This window comes from Hemicordylus capensis, chromosome 4 (genome assembly GCF_027244095.1).
Source record: "Hemicordylus capensis ecotype Gifberg chromosome 4, rHemCap1.1.pri, whole genome shotgun sequence".
NCBI lineage: Eukaryota > Metazoa > Chordata > Lepidosauria > Squamata > Cordylidae > Hemicordylus > Hemicordylus capensis.
The window spans coordinates 203,398,693-203,414,769 of record NC_069660.1 but is presented as its reverse complement, the minus strand read 5'-3'; the positions used below and the strand labels follow the sequence as shown (position 1 = coordinate 203,414,769).

The window sequence follows — 16,077 nt, the reverse complement described above, 5'->3', positions numbered from 1 at the left end:
AAAAATATGTCACAGCATCTTGCTGCTATAGCCTAACACAGCACTACTTTTATGGAGTCACATCTGAGTCAACAAGCAGAAAAACCATGGTTAATGTTACTGAGTGCTATTGCTACTTTAAAGAAATGCTCATGTACTGAAATGCTCAGATCATCTTGTGGCTTCTATTTGCAACCGATACTGCAGACTTCAGCCTATAGGCAATCTTACAGAAGAGCGATCCATGTGCTAAGGCCAACACAGGGTACCAGTTCATTTATTCCAAGACAAATATTTATGAACAAGGGTATTTTAATGTCAACAAAGATGCCCCAAAGCCCCTAAGTGATAGCTGTAAACAGGACAATCATAATGTCAGATGAAACATTATTTGGCATGCCTATCTTATTCTGAAGTCTCCAATAAGCAGTTACAGCAATACTTTCGTTTTAAACTCTTGCTCACTGTGAGCAGATTCATCTCCACTTACATTTCTTCAGAAGAGTTAAGTCTGTTGGGAGAAATTAATGCTCCAAGAGTAATTTTTACACAGAAACAGGAAAGGTTATAATCCGAGTTCAAAAATGGAAGATGGCTGTAAGCTACTCTTATGGTTTCAGGAATAATTTGGTTAAACCTGATCCAATCCATCTCCAAGCGATGACAATGTGCTTACAGTTGAAATATGAATTATTACCTAGTGTCATTACACACACATACACAATCTAATCTCATCACAAGGCTGATTAACCATAACCTCTCAAGTCAAACTGTAGTATTTCAAACCTTGAGGAAAGATTCTTTCATAAAAATTGCCCAGATATAAGCTATCCATCACATGTGGTTCCCAAGCTCATTACTTAGATCTCCTACCAAACACTACCTTGTTAATGTTCAACATCTAACATGGAAACAGAAACTTTTTCGGTTATCTGTACTGCACTTTCCCCACCTATTCCACTTCCATTACTTACTGAAGCAGGAGGATCAGGGTCTAATCTTGCCCGTTTTGAAACCAATGGTGGCCATTTCCAAGCGACATCAAGAAGCAAAGCATCAGAACTCTGCCCAAGATGTCTTGGAATGCTGACTTCATAAACACAGCTTTAGAACTCAATTATGAGCATTTCGCATGGCACACAGTCCAGAGCTATGGTAGGTAGCTATATACCTAACATATAGGTGGGTATGGCAGGTATTTCACATATCTACAAGCAGGGTTGATTTGATTTAAATCACGATTTAAATCAAGAGCCCCTGGTGGCGCAGTGGTAAAACTGCCGCCCTGTAACCAGAAGGTTACAAGTTCAATCCTGACCAGGGGCTCAAGGTTGACTCAGCCTTCCATCCTTCCGAGGTCGGTAAAATGAGTACCCAGAATGTTGGGGGCAATATGCTAAATCATTGTAAACCGCTTAGAGAGCTCCGGCTATAGAGCGGTATATAAATGTAAGTGCTATTGCTATTGCTATTGCTATCTACAAGCAGGGTTGATTTGATTTAAATCACGATTTAAATCACGATTTAAATCACTAGCAGGGTGGATAAAAATAAAAAAATCCGATTTAAATCAAAAAAATCCGATTTAAATCAAAAATCCGATTTAAATCAAAAATCCGATTTAAATCAAAAATCCGATTTAAATCAAAAATCCGATTTAAATCAAAAATCCGATTTAAATCAAAAATCCGATTTTTTTTATTTAAATCAATTTTTTTTATTTTTATCCACCCTGCTAGTGATTTAAATCAAATCCACCCTGCCTACAAAGCACATTTTTAAACTGAACAAAAGTGACAAGTATCAATGGACTCGCCAGCATAGTTTGCTGTCATAACCAAGTGCTCATTCTCGCATCAAGCAGATTTGCAATGTACTGAGACAAAGACTTTCATAACATCAGAATATGTGATACTACTAGTAATCTTGCACACTCACATTTTAAAGCAGGCCCTTCTGAAAGTCTGCCAACCACATATCACAACATCATATCAATGCGGGAGGGGAGGGAGAGCATAGCAGCAGCAAGGCCACCAGATACCCAAACGAAATAGTCAGAGAAGCACAGACCCATCAGAGCTGTACATGGTCACTTCTGCAACACACCATTTATGTCAGGGGAGAAGGCACAGCTTCACCTCTTCCAATGCAAGTGCTACATTCCTCTAACAACTCCAGAGTATCAAGGCTAACATATGCAGAGAATATCTGAATGCTTCCCGGGACTTCCTGTTCCTCTTCCCACTGCTATTTTATTGCTAAGTCTATTTGCATGAGTATTAAGCTAATAAAGAGAGGGAGGGATGATTCAGTAATCAAGCTTACCATGTAAAAGATTAAAACAGGCTTTCATCTAGGAGCAAGACAATGGACACTTGATAAAATTGCTGGACTTAGTAAAGACATTATAGATGGGGAAGTTAAATGGGCGTCTCTGTATCCCCTTTGCAAGTAACATACCCAGAACAGAATCAGGGTTTCTGGGGACAATATCTATATCTATCTATCTATCTATTACGTTTATAAACCGCCCCATCCAGAGGCTCTGGGCAATGTACACCAACTAGGCACCAGAGTTAAATTTCTAGGCACCATGGCTCCCTGGCACCTGAGATCTGCCAAGCCTTAGATTAAAGTGTGTGCCTTTATTTACATTATCATTTGTTCCAATTGCAGCATACTGCTAAACCAAGAAATTATCAGGAAACATGTCACACGGGGCTTTTGAAGCCCTTTAACTAGCATCTCTTCCGGAATGGAGGCGGTGCATTCACATATTGGCTAGTTTTATCCCAAAGTCCCTGCGAGTTATCGGGAAGCAGTTCACACACAATTCGGGTTTTTTAACTGTGCATTAGAGTATAATGCAATTTATATCCAGGGTAGGAAAAAAATCCACTATTTGTGTCAGTTTTTTGGGACAACTTTGAGTTCGCAATAAAGCCTCCCCCATAAATTTGCAGTAAAACCTGCTGTGCCTAAAAGCCCCTGGTGATGCCCCATCAATAGCCTTCCCATTACACACATTTCAAAATTAAGTCAAAGCATGATAAAACACAATATATCAATTTCAAGGGAGAAAAGAGAGAGAGAGTCTGCATCCCTTTGTGTCTGACAATAATTTATTATAGGCATTTCAATCCCAGAAATTCTCAGGAAAAAAGGATGTTCAATATAAATATGTAACAAAAAATCAAACCCACAATATAAAAAGAAGAGTCCACAAATTATAGCATAACTAATATGTCAGGAAGATTGAAAGTTCACAAGGACAAATGCCACTTATGACTAAACAGCAGATTACATGTTTACACCTTAAAAGTTCAAAGTAATCTAACATATGCCATGATATGTACTATATGCTTGCTGGCTATAAATAGGTTTCATAGTGGAAAGTTCAGCTTTGATGAGCCATTTTCTGTCTACAAATCATCAGCAGAGAAGCTGCACAAACCTACAGGTTTGAGGAGGGGCAAAGAACAGCAAAACAGCCAATATTGGTGCATTCAAAACAGTACTAAGGTGCAAGAACAAAACAGGGAGGCCCTCAAATAAGTATATTTATAACCTTTTCTAAATTATATGGCTGATTTAAGTAATGAAATCCCAGTAATTGAAGATGTATACATTCTTCTAAATGGACACCTTATCCTTAAAAATGTGCATTCACAGAAGAGTCCAATGAACAGACTGCCACATCCCCTCCCCCCCTTCACATTATTCCATTCTCTCTCTAACAAAGCTGAGAGATTACAATCACACCAGGCTTGTTTTTACGCTTGCTTCTGTAATTTTGAATCTTCATCTCCTCTTAGCATCATCACCGCATACATATAAAATAATTCAGTAATCCAAAACCCTTCGATTTAAGGTGAGAGATAAGGTGCTTTACATCTTCATTCATGCTCTACAAAGAATGGAAATGGCAAGTTAAGGTGCCCATTTTAATTTCGATGCCTGCTAACTTGGCAAAGAGGCACCTTTTAACATGGTGATTCTCTTTATTTAGCAGGGAGAGAGTAACTGGCCCTATCCACCCCCAGCACAACATCCCTCCAGTGACTGTTGCTGGTGTCTATCTTATGTTTCTCTTTAGAATGTGAGCACTTTGGGGACAGGGATCCATCTTATTTATTTGTTATTTCTCTGTGTAAACCGCCCGGAGCCATTTTTGGAAGGGCAGTGTAGAAATCAATCAATCAAATAAATAAATAAATAAATAAATCTGTAAAGACTTTGTACACTTTGGTATATGATTATGGCTTTAGAAATGAGGCTCCATGCACCCACATTTTGCCTTGATCAGAGATGCATCAGGCAGAAAACCCATCAGGGACATCTCTAGGACATGATTAGGGAAACGACACCTATTAAATGCTTTCATGGATGCATCACTCCCCAGCTAAATGTCCAACTGAAAGACTAGGGCAAACATGTGAGCTCTTCTTCCTCTTGTATTAAAGTTGTGGCATGTTTTAATGATAATTATTAGTGTCTGTCCCTTCTCCTTGTCGAAAAAGTAGTATATTTTAAAAGTGGTACACAAGTAAAGTAGCATCTGAACATAAATGGAGTAGATTTCTTCCCTTTAAGCCTCAGGCCTCAATTTCAAGGTTAGTGTCTTACTCAAAGTAGTCTGATTGAAAGTAAAAGAACATTTGGCATTCCTTAACATGTTCTTTTAATTTCAGTAGGATTACTTTGAGTAATGTTCTTCATTATGTCAGTCACTATCTCTTTCTTCCTGAATTCTCTACAAAGTAGGAGAGGATGGATTATTGGCATTTTTGTTTTAAATATACTAACAGATCTTATGACCTGTGGGATGCTTTAGCTAATGTCAGATTCTTTGAGAACAATCTGTGTGATGGGTGGGGTGCTGGTGGGTTTACTTCCTTCTAGGTGTGCACAGAGAATTGCAGGTTCCATTATCAAAATGCTGCTGGGAAAGGCATGTGTACTCCAGTCCAGCATCCTCTTTCTCACAGTGCTCAGCTACATGCTCCTGGAAAGCTCCAAAGTGCAGCAAGGAAACCCCAGAAACCATTCCCACCCAGTACCAACAGATCATTATTGTGGTGAAGACTACACTTGAACATGAAAATTCTGTATGAGAGCCCAACTGCCTGTGAAGATGGAGGCTTCATTTCTTAAATATAGCCAAGCTAAGCTTCCATATTCACTGGCAGTTTGGCTCTCATGTAGAACCTCCATGTTCAAGTGCAGTCTACACCCAACAGTGGTTTCTTGGCACTGCGTGGGAATGGTTTTTAGGATTTCCTTGAGATTCCTCCTTTAGGACTGTCTAACATGGGGTCCTTGGTCCCAATCCTATACATTTTTACTCAGAAGTAAGCCCCAGAGAAATAAATGGGTATCCCTCTTTCAGAAGGGTTCCCCCCCCCAGCTTCTATGCTTTGCTGAGGGGCTGGGAGGAAGCGGGGGGAGAACCTACATTCTCTACTGGTCCTGATTCCTATGTCTGATTACTCAGCTCCAGTGGAATCAATGGACTTATTTTCTAGTACAGGGGTGGAACCACTGTTGCGCAGGGGTGGTGGTCGAAGAACCTGGGCTGCCAAGCCCAGTGCCACACCTGGCACCTCAGCCACGTCCCTATGTCTGATGCCAGGGGGCGCGGTCACGTTTGAAAATGGGGCCGCACACCCCATTTGCGAGTAAGTAACATCCAGGGCCGCATTTGCAGGGCTGCCAGGAGCACCTTTCCCTGCTTGCCAAGGCAGGGAGCTATGCAGTTTCTGAAAAGCTTCAGCACGCACTGAGTTCCCAGCGTGGCCGTGAACATGTCTCCCTACCTTTACAAGCAGGCAAAGGTGATCCCCGACGCCACGGCTAATGCGGCGCAGGTTCTAATTTACTTGCAAATGGGGCAATAGCCCTGTTTGCAAACCTGACCACACCCCCTTCGCATCTGTCACGAGACACATAGCTAGGGCGCGGCAGACCTCTGACAGCAACTGAGTACAGGCTGGTGGCATCGCTACGCCTCTGTTCTAGTAGTTTATTCAAAGCTTTGTGGAGGACCTCTGCTCCCCACTTTGGTGGGGGTGAAAGGGGGCAGAGGGAGAAAACAAATGCCCATGAAAGGAAAGGGGAGGAATGGTTGTTTAACTATACAAGTGCCAGAATGCTCAGAGACTGTCCATATCAGACATCTATGTTCAGAACCAGGAAGTCACTCGCTAGAAATTGCCAGGACTCGCCCCTCTCAGCTTTGGCTTCAGAATTCTCAGTGGGTAGAGATGTGTGTGGAATCTGTTCAGGGCCATTTATGTCTTGGTGGTGGTTCCACCAGTTCAAAGGTGGGGGGTGCAGTAATCATTCAAACATCACTAGATTGATGTTTTTCAAACCAGCAAAAGGCTCCAGACCCATATGGACCTGAATAATAATAAATTATTATCATTATCATTATTATCATGGAATGTGAAAAAGACAAACATTTTAAAAGATACATTATCTCTGGTGAGGGAAAAATGTTGCCAACACTTTGAAACCTCTCTTTAGGAGTTAAAACCTAAACTGCTGTATCTCCGCCATTTTGCAGTGGATTTGCATCAAATTTGGAGGAGTGGCCTTATAATGGTGGAATGTTGAAAACATTCCTCATCTTAACTACACAGGCACAACTATGCCAGTAAAATAACTTACAGAAAGAAGCTGCCCGAACACCACTGACCCTCTTCACTCATCACTTTTGCAGAGCCATCCAACAGCCGTACACATTATTCTGACACTCTGAAGTATACAGTGAATTGTTCTCTGGAGGACCGTGCATACATTTAAGTCCATGCTATGCTAGCCACAGACTGTTCTTATCCCCAGCGGGTTCCTACTTAAGCTTAGTGAATTAGGTCTAGCCACAGCTTAAAATCAGGCTTACAGCTACCTAAATTCAAAACAGTTTGCAGCTGCTTCTTGACAGAGTAAGCAAGGGGTACAGGACTTCTACTGCATTTATACTCATGCCAACATTCTCTCTCCTGCAGGGCCAACTTGCTATGCAGGAGTGAGAAGCATTAAAACTCTCCCTTCTGTACTATTTAAAAGGAACTTTTCCTCCTTTGCCTCTGGCTACCCTATCAGCACTTGGTGTTTCCTTGAAAGACTTCCCACCAGACCAAGTACAAAGAGTCTTGTGACACCTTAAAGAACAACGCATTGTAGCATAAACTTTTGTGGCGAACATTAGTCCAGAGAAGCTTATGCTAGAATAAATTTGATAGCCTTTAAGGTGCCACAAGACTTTTTGTTCTTGCTGCAACAGACCAGCACGACTCTGGAAGCGACTACACCAAGATACAGATGCCCAGATGCCCACATACACACTGAAGTTAACATGCTGAGCTCAGATCATCCATATATGTATTTCTACACCAATCCTCCTCTTTCCCTCTCTCCCAATTTGCCAGCCCTCTAAACAACAAGGGACTTTAGCTGCTTGGCCAAAATTTCACATCCATACTTCTAATATACAAGTGCTTATTGTCAGCTCAAAGCCTACAAAAATGCAAGCCACTGCTTAATTTTATACCATAAGTAGCTGCCCTGCCACCTTAGGCTTAGGAACATAGGAAGCTGCCATACACTGAGTCAGACCATTGGTCTATCTAGCTCAGTAGTGTCTTCACAGACTGGCAGCGCCTTCTCCAAGGTTGCAGGCAGGAATCTCTCTCAGCCCTATCTTGGAGATGCCAGGGAGGGAACTTGAAACCTTCTGCTCTTCCCAGAGCAGCTCCACCCCCTGAAGGGAATCTCTTACAGTGCTCACACGTCTAGTCTTCCATTCCTATGCAGCCAGGGCAGACCCTGCTTAGCTAAGGGGACAAGTCATGCTTGCTACCACAAGACCAGCTTAGTCACAGTAGTTCCACCATATCCCAGTCCAGAGGTTTTGGAACATCAAGCCTCATTACATTCAAAATCCTGTAGCTGTAAAATAAAATAGAATGCCTCAATGCTTGGTACGCAGACAGCAGTATACAAAACACAATGCCATTTCTATTTCAAGTAAGCAGAACCCATTAGTGACAGTCAGATACAGAAGAGACACAACTTTCTAAGGTCACTTTTGCTCCCTTTTTCAACTCACCTCAATTTACACACAGGCACCAAAACATCTTTTTAACGCATGCCTGTACAACTTGTGGTGCTCCAAGTAGAATGCAGCCCACCAGGATCTGGATTCATTTTGCTACTTGCCTGAGACTGCTAAAAGAGGGAGGAAGTTAGCAAATAATACACAACTGGTGAGCTGCATTCAGCTTTGTGGGTCCCAGAGCTGTGCAAGCCTGCCTACAAAAAGAGCTTAGTTAATATAAGGAACTGCATTTGTCAAAAGAAAGATCAACTTTCTCACAAGGTGTAGATTTTGCCTTTCACAAGATGTACTAAATGAGAATAACAAGGCAAAATATGTTTGTAAAACAAAAGTAGCAAACACAGCTTCTCTGGTTTAACCCCAGATCCACCCAGCCTTAACAGGAGGAAGATTAATTATGCTCCAGCGCAACCTCTCTGCTCTCATGATCTAAATGACCTTTGTATGACTCACCTTCTTATGTGCATATTTTCAAGCAGTCAAGGAAATCTATAGAGCAGTTATACACATGAAGATAACCTTCCTCTGCAAGAAAAGAACTTGTCATACAGATCTACCACATCCAGCTATACTCACAAGTCTCCAATCTTTAAGTCACGCTGATTTCAAAAGGATTTGCTCACACTAGGAGCAGAACTGCAACCTCAAGGCCAAGATCCAAAGAGCTACTTCAGGTCAAACCAAGGGCTTTGCACACACCCAGTGGAGTTGGGGAGGGGGTTCCCTTTCACTTTTTCTCTTCTTTGAATCATTAACCTCCATGACATCTTAAAAACTATTTTTGAAACTTCTTTCAATCCCAGAAATCTCTCGTCACACAAACTAAGGGCTGCTGCTCTACACACACAAGTCAAAAAGGCCTTCCTGAGCAAACAGGTTGAAGACATCTTTGGAGATCAGGCCTTAGTTCATCCAGTCGCAAAAGCCATCCAATCTGACAGCATTTAAGAAGTACTTAAAGACTTGTCTCTTCACTCAAGCTTTTGAATTTGACTATGGTTTTTAATTGTTTTTAAGGTGCACAGAGAAGGAAGTTTGGGGCAGTGAACAAATGTGATAGATAAATAGAAAGGTAACCCTACATTAAGGACTCCACCATTTAAGACAGGGATGCACAACTTTGGTCCTCCAGCCATTTTGGGACTACAGCTCCCATCCTCCCCAGTGGCCAACAGTTAGGGATTATGGGAGTTGTCATTCAACATCTTCAGGAGCACCAAAGCTGTGCAGTTCTGGTTTAAAGACAATGAACTTACCACTTGCAGTTCTGTCAATACACATGCATTTTTGCCCAGGGCAAGAAATAGGACAGATTGATATCCAAAGAAGTATTCTTTTAAAAAAGAAGCAACTACTTCTTTGTATCTGCAAAGTTATTTTTTGCCTAAGATGTACAACTTGAAAGACTGCTACCTAATCATTCCAGCACAGCTGCCCCAATAAAGAGGTATCAGCTGAACCATACAATAGAGCCTGTCTGTCTGTCTGTAAGGCCAACAAAGCAGCCTCTCCCCAAGCTACACTTCTGGGGGCGACAACAGTTCCAAACAGCAGCATTCCAACCCGAGATCTAAAGTTTTAAACACGTTTATTGCAAACAAGTTCCACTGAGTTCAATGGAGCTCTGTTCCACATACAGGTGCTTTGCACTGTAGCACCAAAAGGGTCTCAGAGGACAGCTTTCGCGTGTTTTGCCAGAGGTCTCTGAAGCAAGATCACCTAAACAGCAAACTGAGCTATTTTTCTAATACACAATCTTCTCTAATAGCCCCCAAAGAAGCACCTTATCTATCCGCTTTCTTTATCCAATTATAAACAGACTGGAAAATGAATACAAAGAAAGCTAAACACAAAATATTCTGATACCTCCCAACCACATTAGGAAAGCTATGAAAGCCTCACAAAGCCAGCCTGGGAAAATAATAATCCGTAAGCATTTGTCAGAACTGTATGACAAAATATGATCACATGCCCCTCCTCAACTTCCCACACTTTGAAGCATCACTTCGCTACTCCACACACTGACAAATTAAGGTGCCAGTCCTATGCACTATTACTATGAAATAAGCCCCACTGAAAACAGTGGAGTTTGCATAAAATTGCACTGTTAAAATAAATGTTTTCTTCATTTGGGTCATTTCACAGTAACTGTTCACACAATTCCCCAGAGAGTAAGAGACCCATTTTATTAACTCTTCGTTTCCTGTGTTCTTGAGGGAAGCTACAATCCCTCACTTGGATAGCCACGTGAACAGGCAAGCCCTTAAAGGATGATTCAATGCTCGTGTGAACACAACTACACCACTCATTCATTTCACACCCACCTGCATAAAAGCGGATGAGGCAGCCAGTCTCCGAGTCCATGCCCTCCTCCTGCACGCGCCACAGGTCCCGGAAGCCCAGCTGGGAGAGGTAGTCGTTTTGGATCTGCAAGGGCTTCTCGTGTGACTCCAATCTGCGGGCGGTCTCCCCATGGAGTTGCACGTACAAGGCCGGAGGCTGCTGCGGAGAGGCGGAATCTACCCCCAACGCTTTCCCCTTTCCCGGAGACTCCCCAGCAGCTCGCCCCAACCAGGGGTCCGCAGGGTGAACTGCCGGCAGATCACCAGGCCGGTGACGCTGGTTCCTACCAGACACAGACTCTGTCTCTTCTTCCTCGGCCACCGGTGAAACGGGGTCTGCCTCCAGTTCCTCCGAGGAAGACGTGGAACCGCCGCCCCCGCTGTAGGGATCCAGCCGGTCCGAGGCGCTCTCGGCACTGGGGCTAAAGCTCTCAGTATCGGAGCCCCCGAGGAGGGACGGGCAGGAGAGCGGTGGGCCCGACAGGTAGAGCTCGGTAGGAGGCGGCGGCAGTGGCACGGCCCGTCCGGGGCTACAATCGGCGGGCGAAAGGCTGTGCCGGCCACCTGCCCGGCCGCTCTCCCCGCTACTTAGAGCCAGGAGCCCGGGCCGAGCCGCTTCCCCACCAGCTAACCCGTTCTGGATCCCTCGCCGACCTCGCGGCCTTCTCCCGGCAGGGATCGGAGTCAGGCTGCCTGCTGGAGAGGCTGAAGCCGCCACAGGGTTGGCCAGCGCCTCTTCTGTTCCCCCGGGGGCGATGGTCGCTTCTGTTGCTAACCCTTCCTCCTCCTCTTCTTCATGTGGGAGGCGAGTCTCCGCCGCTGCCTCCGCCGCAGCCACCTTACCCAAGACCCGGACGGCGTTGCTGCCCCCTCCCCGGTGTCCAAGCTGCAGCAGCCGAGAGGCCACCTCGGCCGCGGTAGTCTCCAGGGTGCAGAGCACCGGGCGCAGGTAGTAGCCGCCGCCACCACCACCACCACCCCGCTGCTGATGGTGGTGATGGTGGTGATGGTAGTAGTAATAGTAGACATGGACGCATCCCCGCTGTAGGTCCCGACGCACCCAGTCCCGCTCCGGCGGTTGGAGCGGTTGGAGCTGCCGAGGCGGCTTGGGCAGCAAAAGCAGCGCTTTCCGATCCAGGCTGCGGGTACCTAGCGAGGCAGCGGCTGGAGCAGCCGAGGAGGAAGACGACGAGGCAGCGGCCGAGAGGTTCCTCTTCAGCCTCCCCCTCCGCAACAGTAAGGAGTTGGCGCCGCTGTTGCTCCCACCGCCGGGAGCAACAGCAGCGGCCGCTGCCGCTTGAGTCCCGTTGGCCGCCAGCGCGAGTGGAGCGCCGCAGCCGGGTCCAGCAGCGACGGCCCCTCGTTTCCTTCGCCGCTGCTGGCCTCCGGCTCCAAACGTTGTTGCTGCTGCTGCTGTTGCGACGGCGGCTGTTCCTTTGCCGCCTTCCAGTGGGCTGGGTCCTCCTCCGTTGCCGCTTTCAGTGCCGAGGGCTGCTTGGCCCGAGTTACCCGGCCGCTCCCCCTTTCCGATCACTGGGGCCGGCGCTTCTCGGCTTCCATGCTGCGGTTGCTGCGCAGGTTCCATTGTAGAACGTACGGACACGCCGCGTTCCAAGAGGGGGAGGGGGACCGGGATTATGTAGCAACTGCGAACATTCCGTCGGTGTCTGCGCGTTCCATTCGGCTCAACCCCGCCGCCGTACAGCTGCTGCCGTTGTCGCGAGCGCCATTAGGGACTGGAGGAGAGATGATCAGTAGCAGCGGGCGGGCAGCCTCCTCTTTCCCTCCCACCCGGGCCGGCCTCTCCTTCAGAGGCTCCTTATGAATATTAATTAAAGCAGGCCCTGGCGATGTGGTGTAATTTTCTTTTTTCCTCTCTGTCTTCCTCGCCCTAAACCAGCAACGCCATTCAGGCGCCTTCTCAATATTCATGAGGGGGTGACGCTATCCCTCTGGAGGTAGGGAGGGGCGGAGCTCCAGTGATAAACAAAACGTGACAATTTGCTCCCAAGAAAGCGGGTGGGGGGAAATAGATGTTTGAAAGGCTTGCTGGGAGTCCTAGTTCTTAGTTCCGCCTCTGCCTCTACAAGCCACGCTAAGTACAGACTACATATCCCATAAGCCATCGCGTCCTTTTTCTATTGGCGGGAGAGAAAGCGGCCGTTCCCTTCCTTTTTTTTATTTTTTTACTACTGTTCAGTCTCTCGCGCCCTTGCCTTGCCATCCACACACCGCTGTTGCTTTACTGTTGCCCTTGACCCTTCCTCCCAACTTCTCAGTACCTGCCCGTCCCTAACCTGTACAAATTATTTCATCAGGTGCCCCCTCTCGCCCCGATTCAATTTGAAGAGGTACTGTCAAATAGGAGCTCATCTTTCAGGCGAGCACAACTTTTATAGACATTCTGCTGTTATATTTCATGGCTAAATCCACAACAATCAGGGATTTTGATTATATTCTGATTTAGTTTAGATTCAGTAACGCTACACTGATGTTAATTTCAGTCCAAACATACTGGTGGACTCCACTGGAGGAGGGTTCTTACACCTTGTAAAAACAAACCTTTTGAGGTGTAAGAGAGTGACCTGTGCCTCCCATTCGAATAAGTGTGTGTCATTAAAGGTAGCAGAAACACTAGTTTATATTATATGCTTTTTTCTCAGCAGCAACAATGCAGTGAGCTTGCTTAAACTACCAGTGATTGACTTGCCCAAGGCCATCCTGTCAGTTTTGCAGCTGAAGAGGGAAACTAGGTCTGCTCACATCCAGCGTTATCCAAATTAATGTTCAGAGTTGATATGTGAATGTCAACCGGTTCTTTCCTGTTTCATTTCCACAACTGTGGTGGAGCTGTCCTAGTTCACCTGAAACTAAAACTAATAACAGGGTTTGTTTATGAAGTCTCTCTTCTACAGAGATCATTTGACATTCTTGAAAGTAAATTATTGCATTCATTCAATGGAATGGGGGGGGGGGACAGTGAAGGCTTGCATAATGAGATGGAGACAGAGGTGAGAGTCAAGGCTAGCAGATACGCTCTCTCTGTCCCAGAAAACTCCTGCTAACTTGGCAAAGAGGCACCTTTTAACATGGTGATTCTCTTTATTTAGCAGGGGGAGAGTAACTGGCCCTATCCACCCCCAGCACAGCATCCCTCCAGTGACTGTTGCTGGTGTCTATCTTATGTTTCTTTTTAGACTGTGAGCCCTTTGGGGACAGGGAGCCATCTTATTTATTTATTATTCCGCTGTGTAAACTGCCCTGAGCCATTTCTGGAAAGGTGGTATAGAAATCAAATTATTATTATTATTATTATTATTATTATTATTATTATTATTATTATATAGGGTTATGGTTGTTGGCTGGCCATCCCTTTTGTTAGGTAGATTATTGGTTAATAGTCCAGGATGCTTACCTGATGTTTCCTTAATGGGAACTAATGGCTGGGAGAGCTGGAGATCTTTCCTGAGCATTAGCCATCAGAGCTTGGAGGAAGTGATATCTCCCTCCCACCACGTAGCTAAGGGAAGGAACTGTTGTCCCGTTTGCATCTTTGGAACTAAGAGGTAGAGAAAGACTTGTGAGCAGAAAAAAACCTAATGAGGTACAAGATGCCTCTTTCTAGGTATCTGATGTGAAGTAACAGATTGACTTTTTATTAGAGAATATTAGCAATCTAACCGTGTATAAAGTTTCCTGATAAAATACAAACACATACTAGGGATTTGCATGGAACCGGGCAGGGGTGGCTCAAGGGGGTGGGGGTGACACTTTAAGGGCGGGGGCGGGTGCACTTACCCCTACCCCTGGTTCCCCCATCTGCTGGCGCTCGTTTTCCATAAAAGCCTTCATGGCGGCATTGTACCTCCCTGCCGCCTCTTCTGCTGGAAGTACCAGGTGCACATGTGCATGCACACCTGGTACTTCTGGCTGAAGAGGGGGAAGGGTCAGCAAGGCGGTACACTGCCGCCCCGAAGGCTCTTATGGAAAATGAACACCAGCGGGGGGGGGGAGTGGGGAGAGGTGTAAGTGCACCCTCCCCCACCTTTAAAGTGGCATCTCCCGGCTCCAAACTTCGAGCCCGCCCGGTGTTTGAACCTGTTCGGAGGCCCATAAATGGGCACATCCCTAACACATATAAAAGAAGATGAGGTTCAGTAGCAATAACAAACATGTTGGCAGTCTTGAGAATATGCTCTGTTTTATATAATCCCTCATTAAAGTTGAAAGTTTATTTTTTAGTTATCTTATAATGTAAAAGCAATATTCATGTCTGTTAAACCAACAGACAAGGTAATTAACCACAGTTAGGCAGTGATTTAACTCCCTTTATAACATAAAAATGTAATTCAACATTATGAGAGGTTGGGGGGCAGGGAGTTGTGTGTTGTGGGAACCAGCTGAACCCCAAATGATCATGACATTTCCCTAGTTAGGGGTTTGAGGTTGTTTTTGACATATACAAGTTTGTTTTAGTATAATTTTCCATTTGTGTGTTGTGTGTGTGTGTGTGTATTTCAGATCCTCAGAGCCACTTAAATATTGTTGAGAATGTTGTTCATTGATTAACAATGGAAGGTGTTTCCCACCCTGAAGTTCATGGAGCTAAAGTAGCAAGATATGGAAATAACAATTTGCTTTGTATCATCTGTCAGAGAGAGACGGATGAGGCATTGGTGGAGAAGCCTGTTGCTATATCCTATGAAAAATTACGGAGCTTTATCTGGGAGTGTGCGCAGTATGGAGACAAAAGTTTTCCTTCGCTTAGTGATGTCACATGGCAAGATCTTCAAGCAAAAGGATGTTCATGGCATAGAAAATGTGATCAAGAAACTGTTCATACCAAAATACTCAAACGTGCCAAAGAACAATATGAAAAAAAGATCTTTTATCTGAGGAAGATCCAATACCGTCAAGCAGTACATGCACTCGATCTCGATCATCACCTTACAAAAGGAATGCATGTTTCTTTTGTGAGAATGGACTGGGTTACAAGAACCTTTTGCATTTAGTTGCTACAGAACATGCTGGTCAGTCACTTAAAGATGCAGTTGAAAGAAGTGTGAATGAGAAACTGCTTGTCAAGCTTTGTACATCAATTGATCCTCAAGATGCACATGCTATTGACATTAAATACCACAAATGGTACTGGGCAACACATGTAACAAATGTCAATCACTCAGTACTCAACCCACAAAAACCAAGCAAGGCGAATAAGATGGCAGCCAAAATTGAATTCCTTAGTCTGCTTGAGAATACACTGTTGGATAGAAATATAGTCACCATGGTTCATCTTCAAGAGGCATACACAGGAATCCTTATGGCAAATAATGTGGACAGCCATCCCAGCCGCAAAAAATAAAGCAACGTATACAGCATGATATACCACGTGTAGAATTCCATAAACCAAAATGAAAGAAACCGGTTCTGATTCAATCAAAATTTTAAGAGATGCTACAATTCAGTAGCTGAAGAGAGAAACACTGAAGGAAATGACAACATCAAAATACTCTATGATGCTGCTAAGATTCTATGAAAACCTATTACCAAAGCAGACAGAGATGGGTATTTTCTGGTTCACTTATAGAAGTTACAGATCAGAATGTTCCAAGTGAACTGTATAGCTTCTTCCAT

General features: G+C 44.7%; 1 protein-coding gene across 1 annotated transcript in view; it reads right to left on the bottom strand.

The window, feature by feature from the left end:
• The window catches only part of PHLPP1 (PH domain and leucine rich repeat protein phosphatase 1), a 249,077-nt gene extending 236,645 nt beyond the window's left edge, over positions 1-12,432 (bottom strand). The window contains exon 1 of the mRNA XM_053245099.1: positions 10,426-12,432. Within this exon, the coding sequence (XP_053101074.1) occupies positions 10,426-12,028 (1,603 nt within the window). The 5' untranslated portion in view covers positions 12,029-12,432. The remainder of the gene's footprint in view (positions 1-10,425) is intronic.
• Between the last annotated feature and the right edge of the window lie 3,645 nt (positions 12,433-16,077).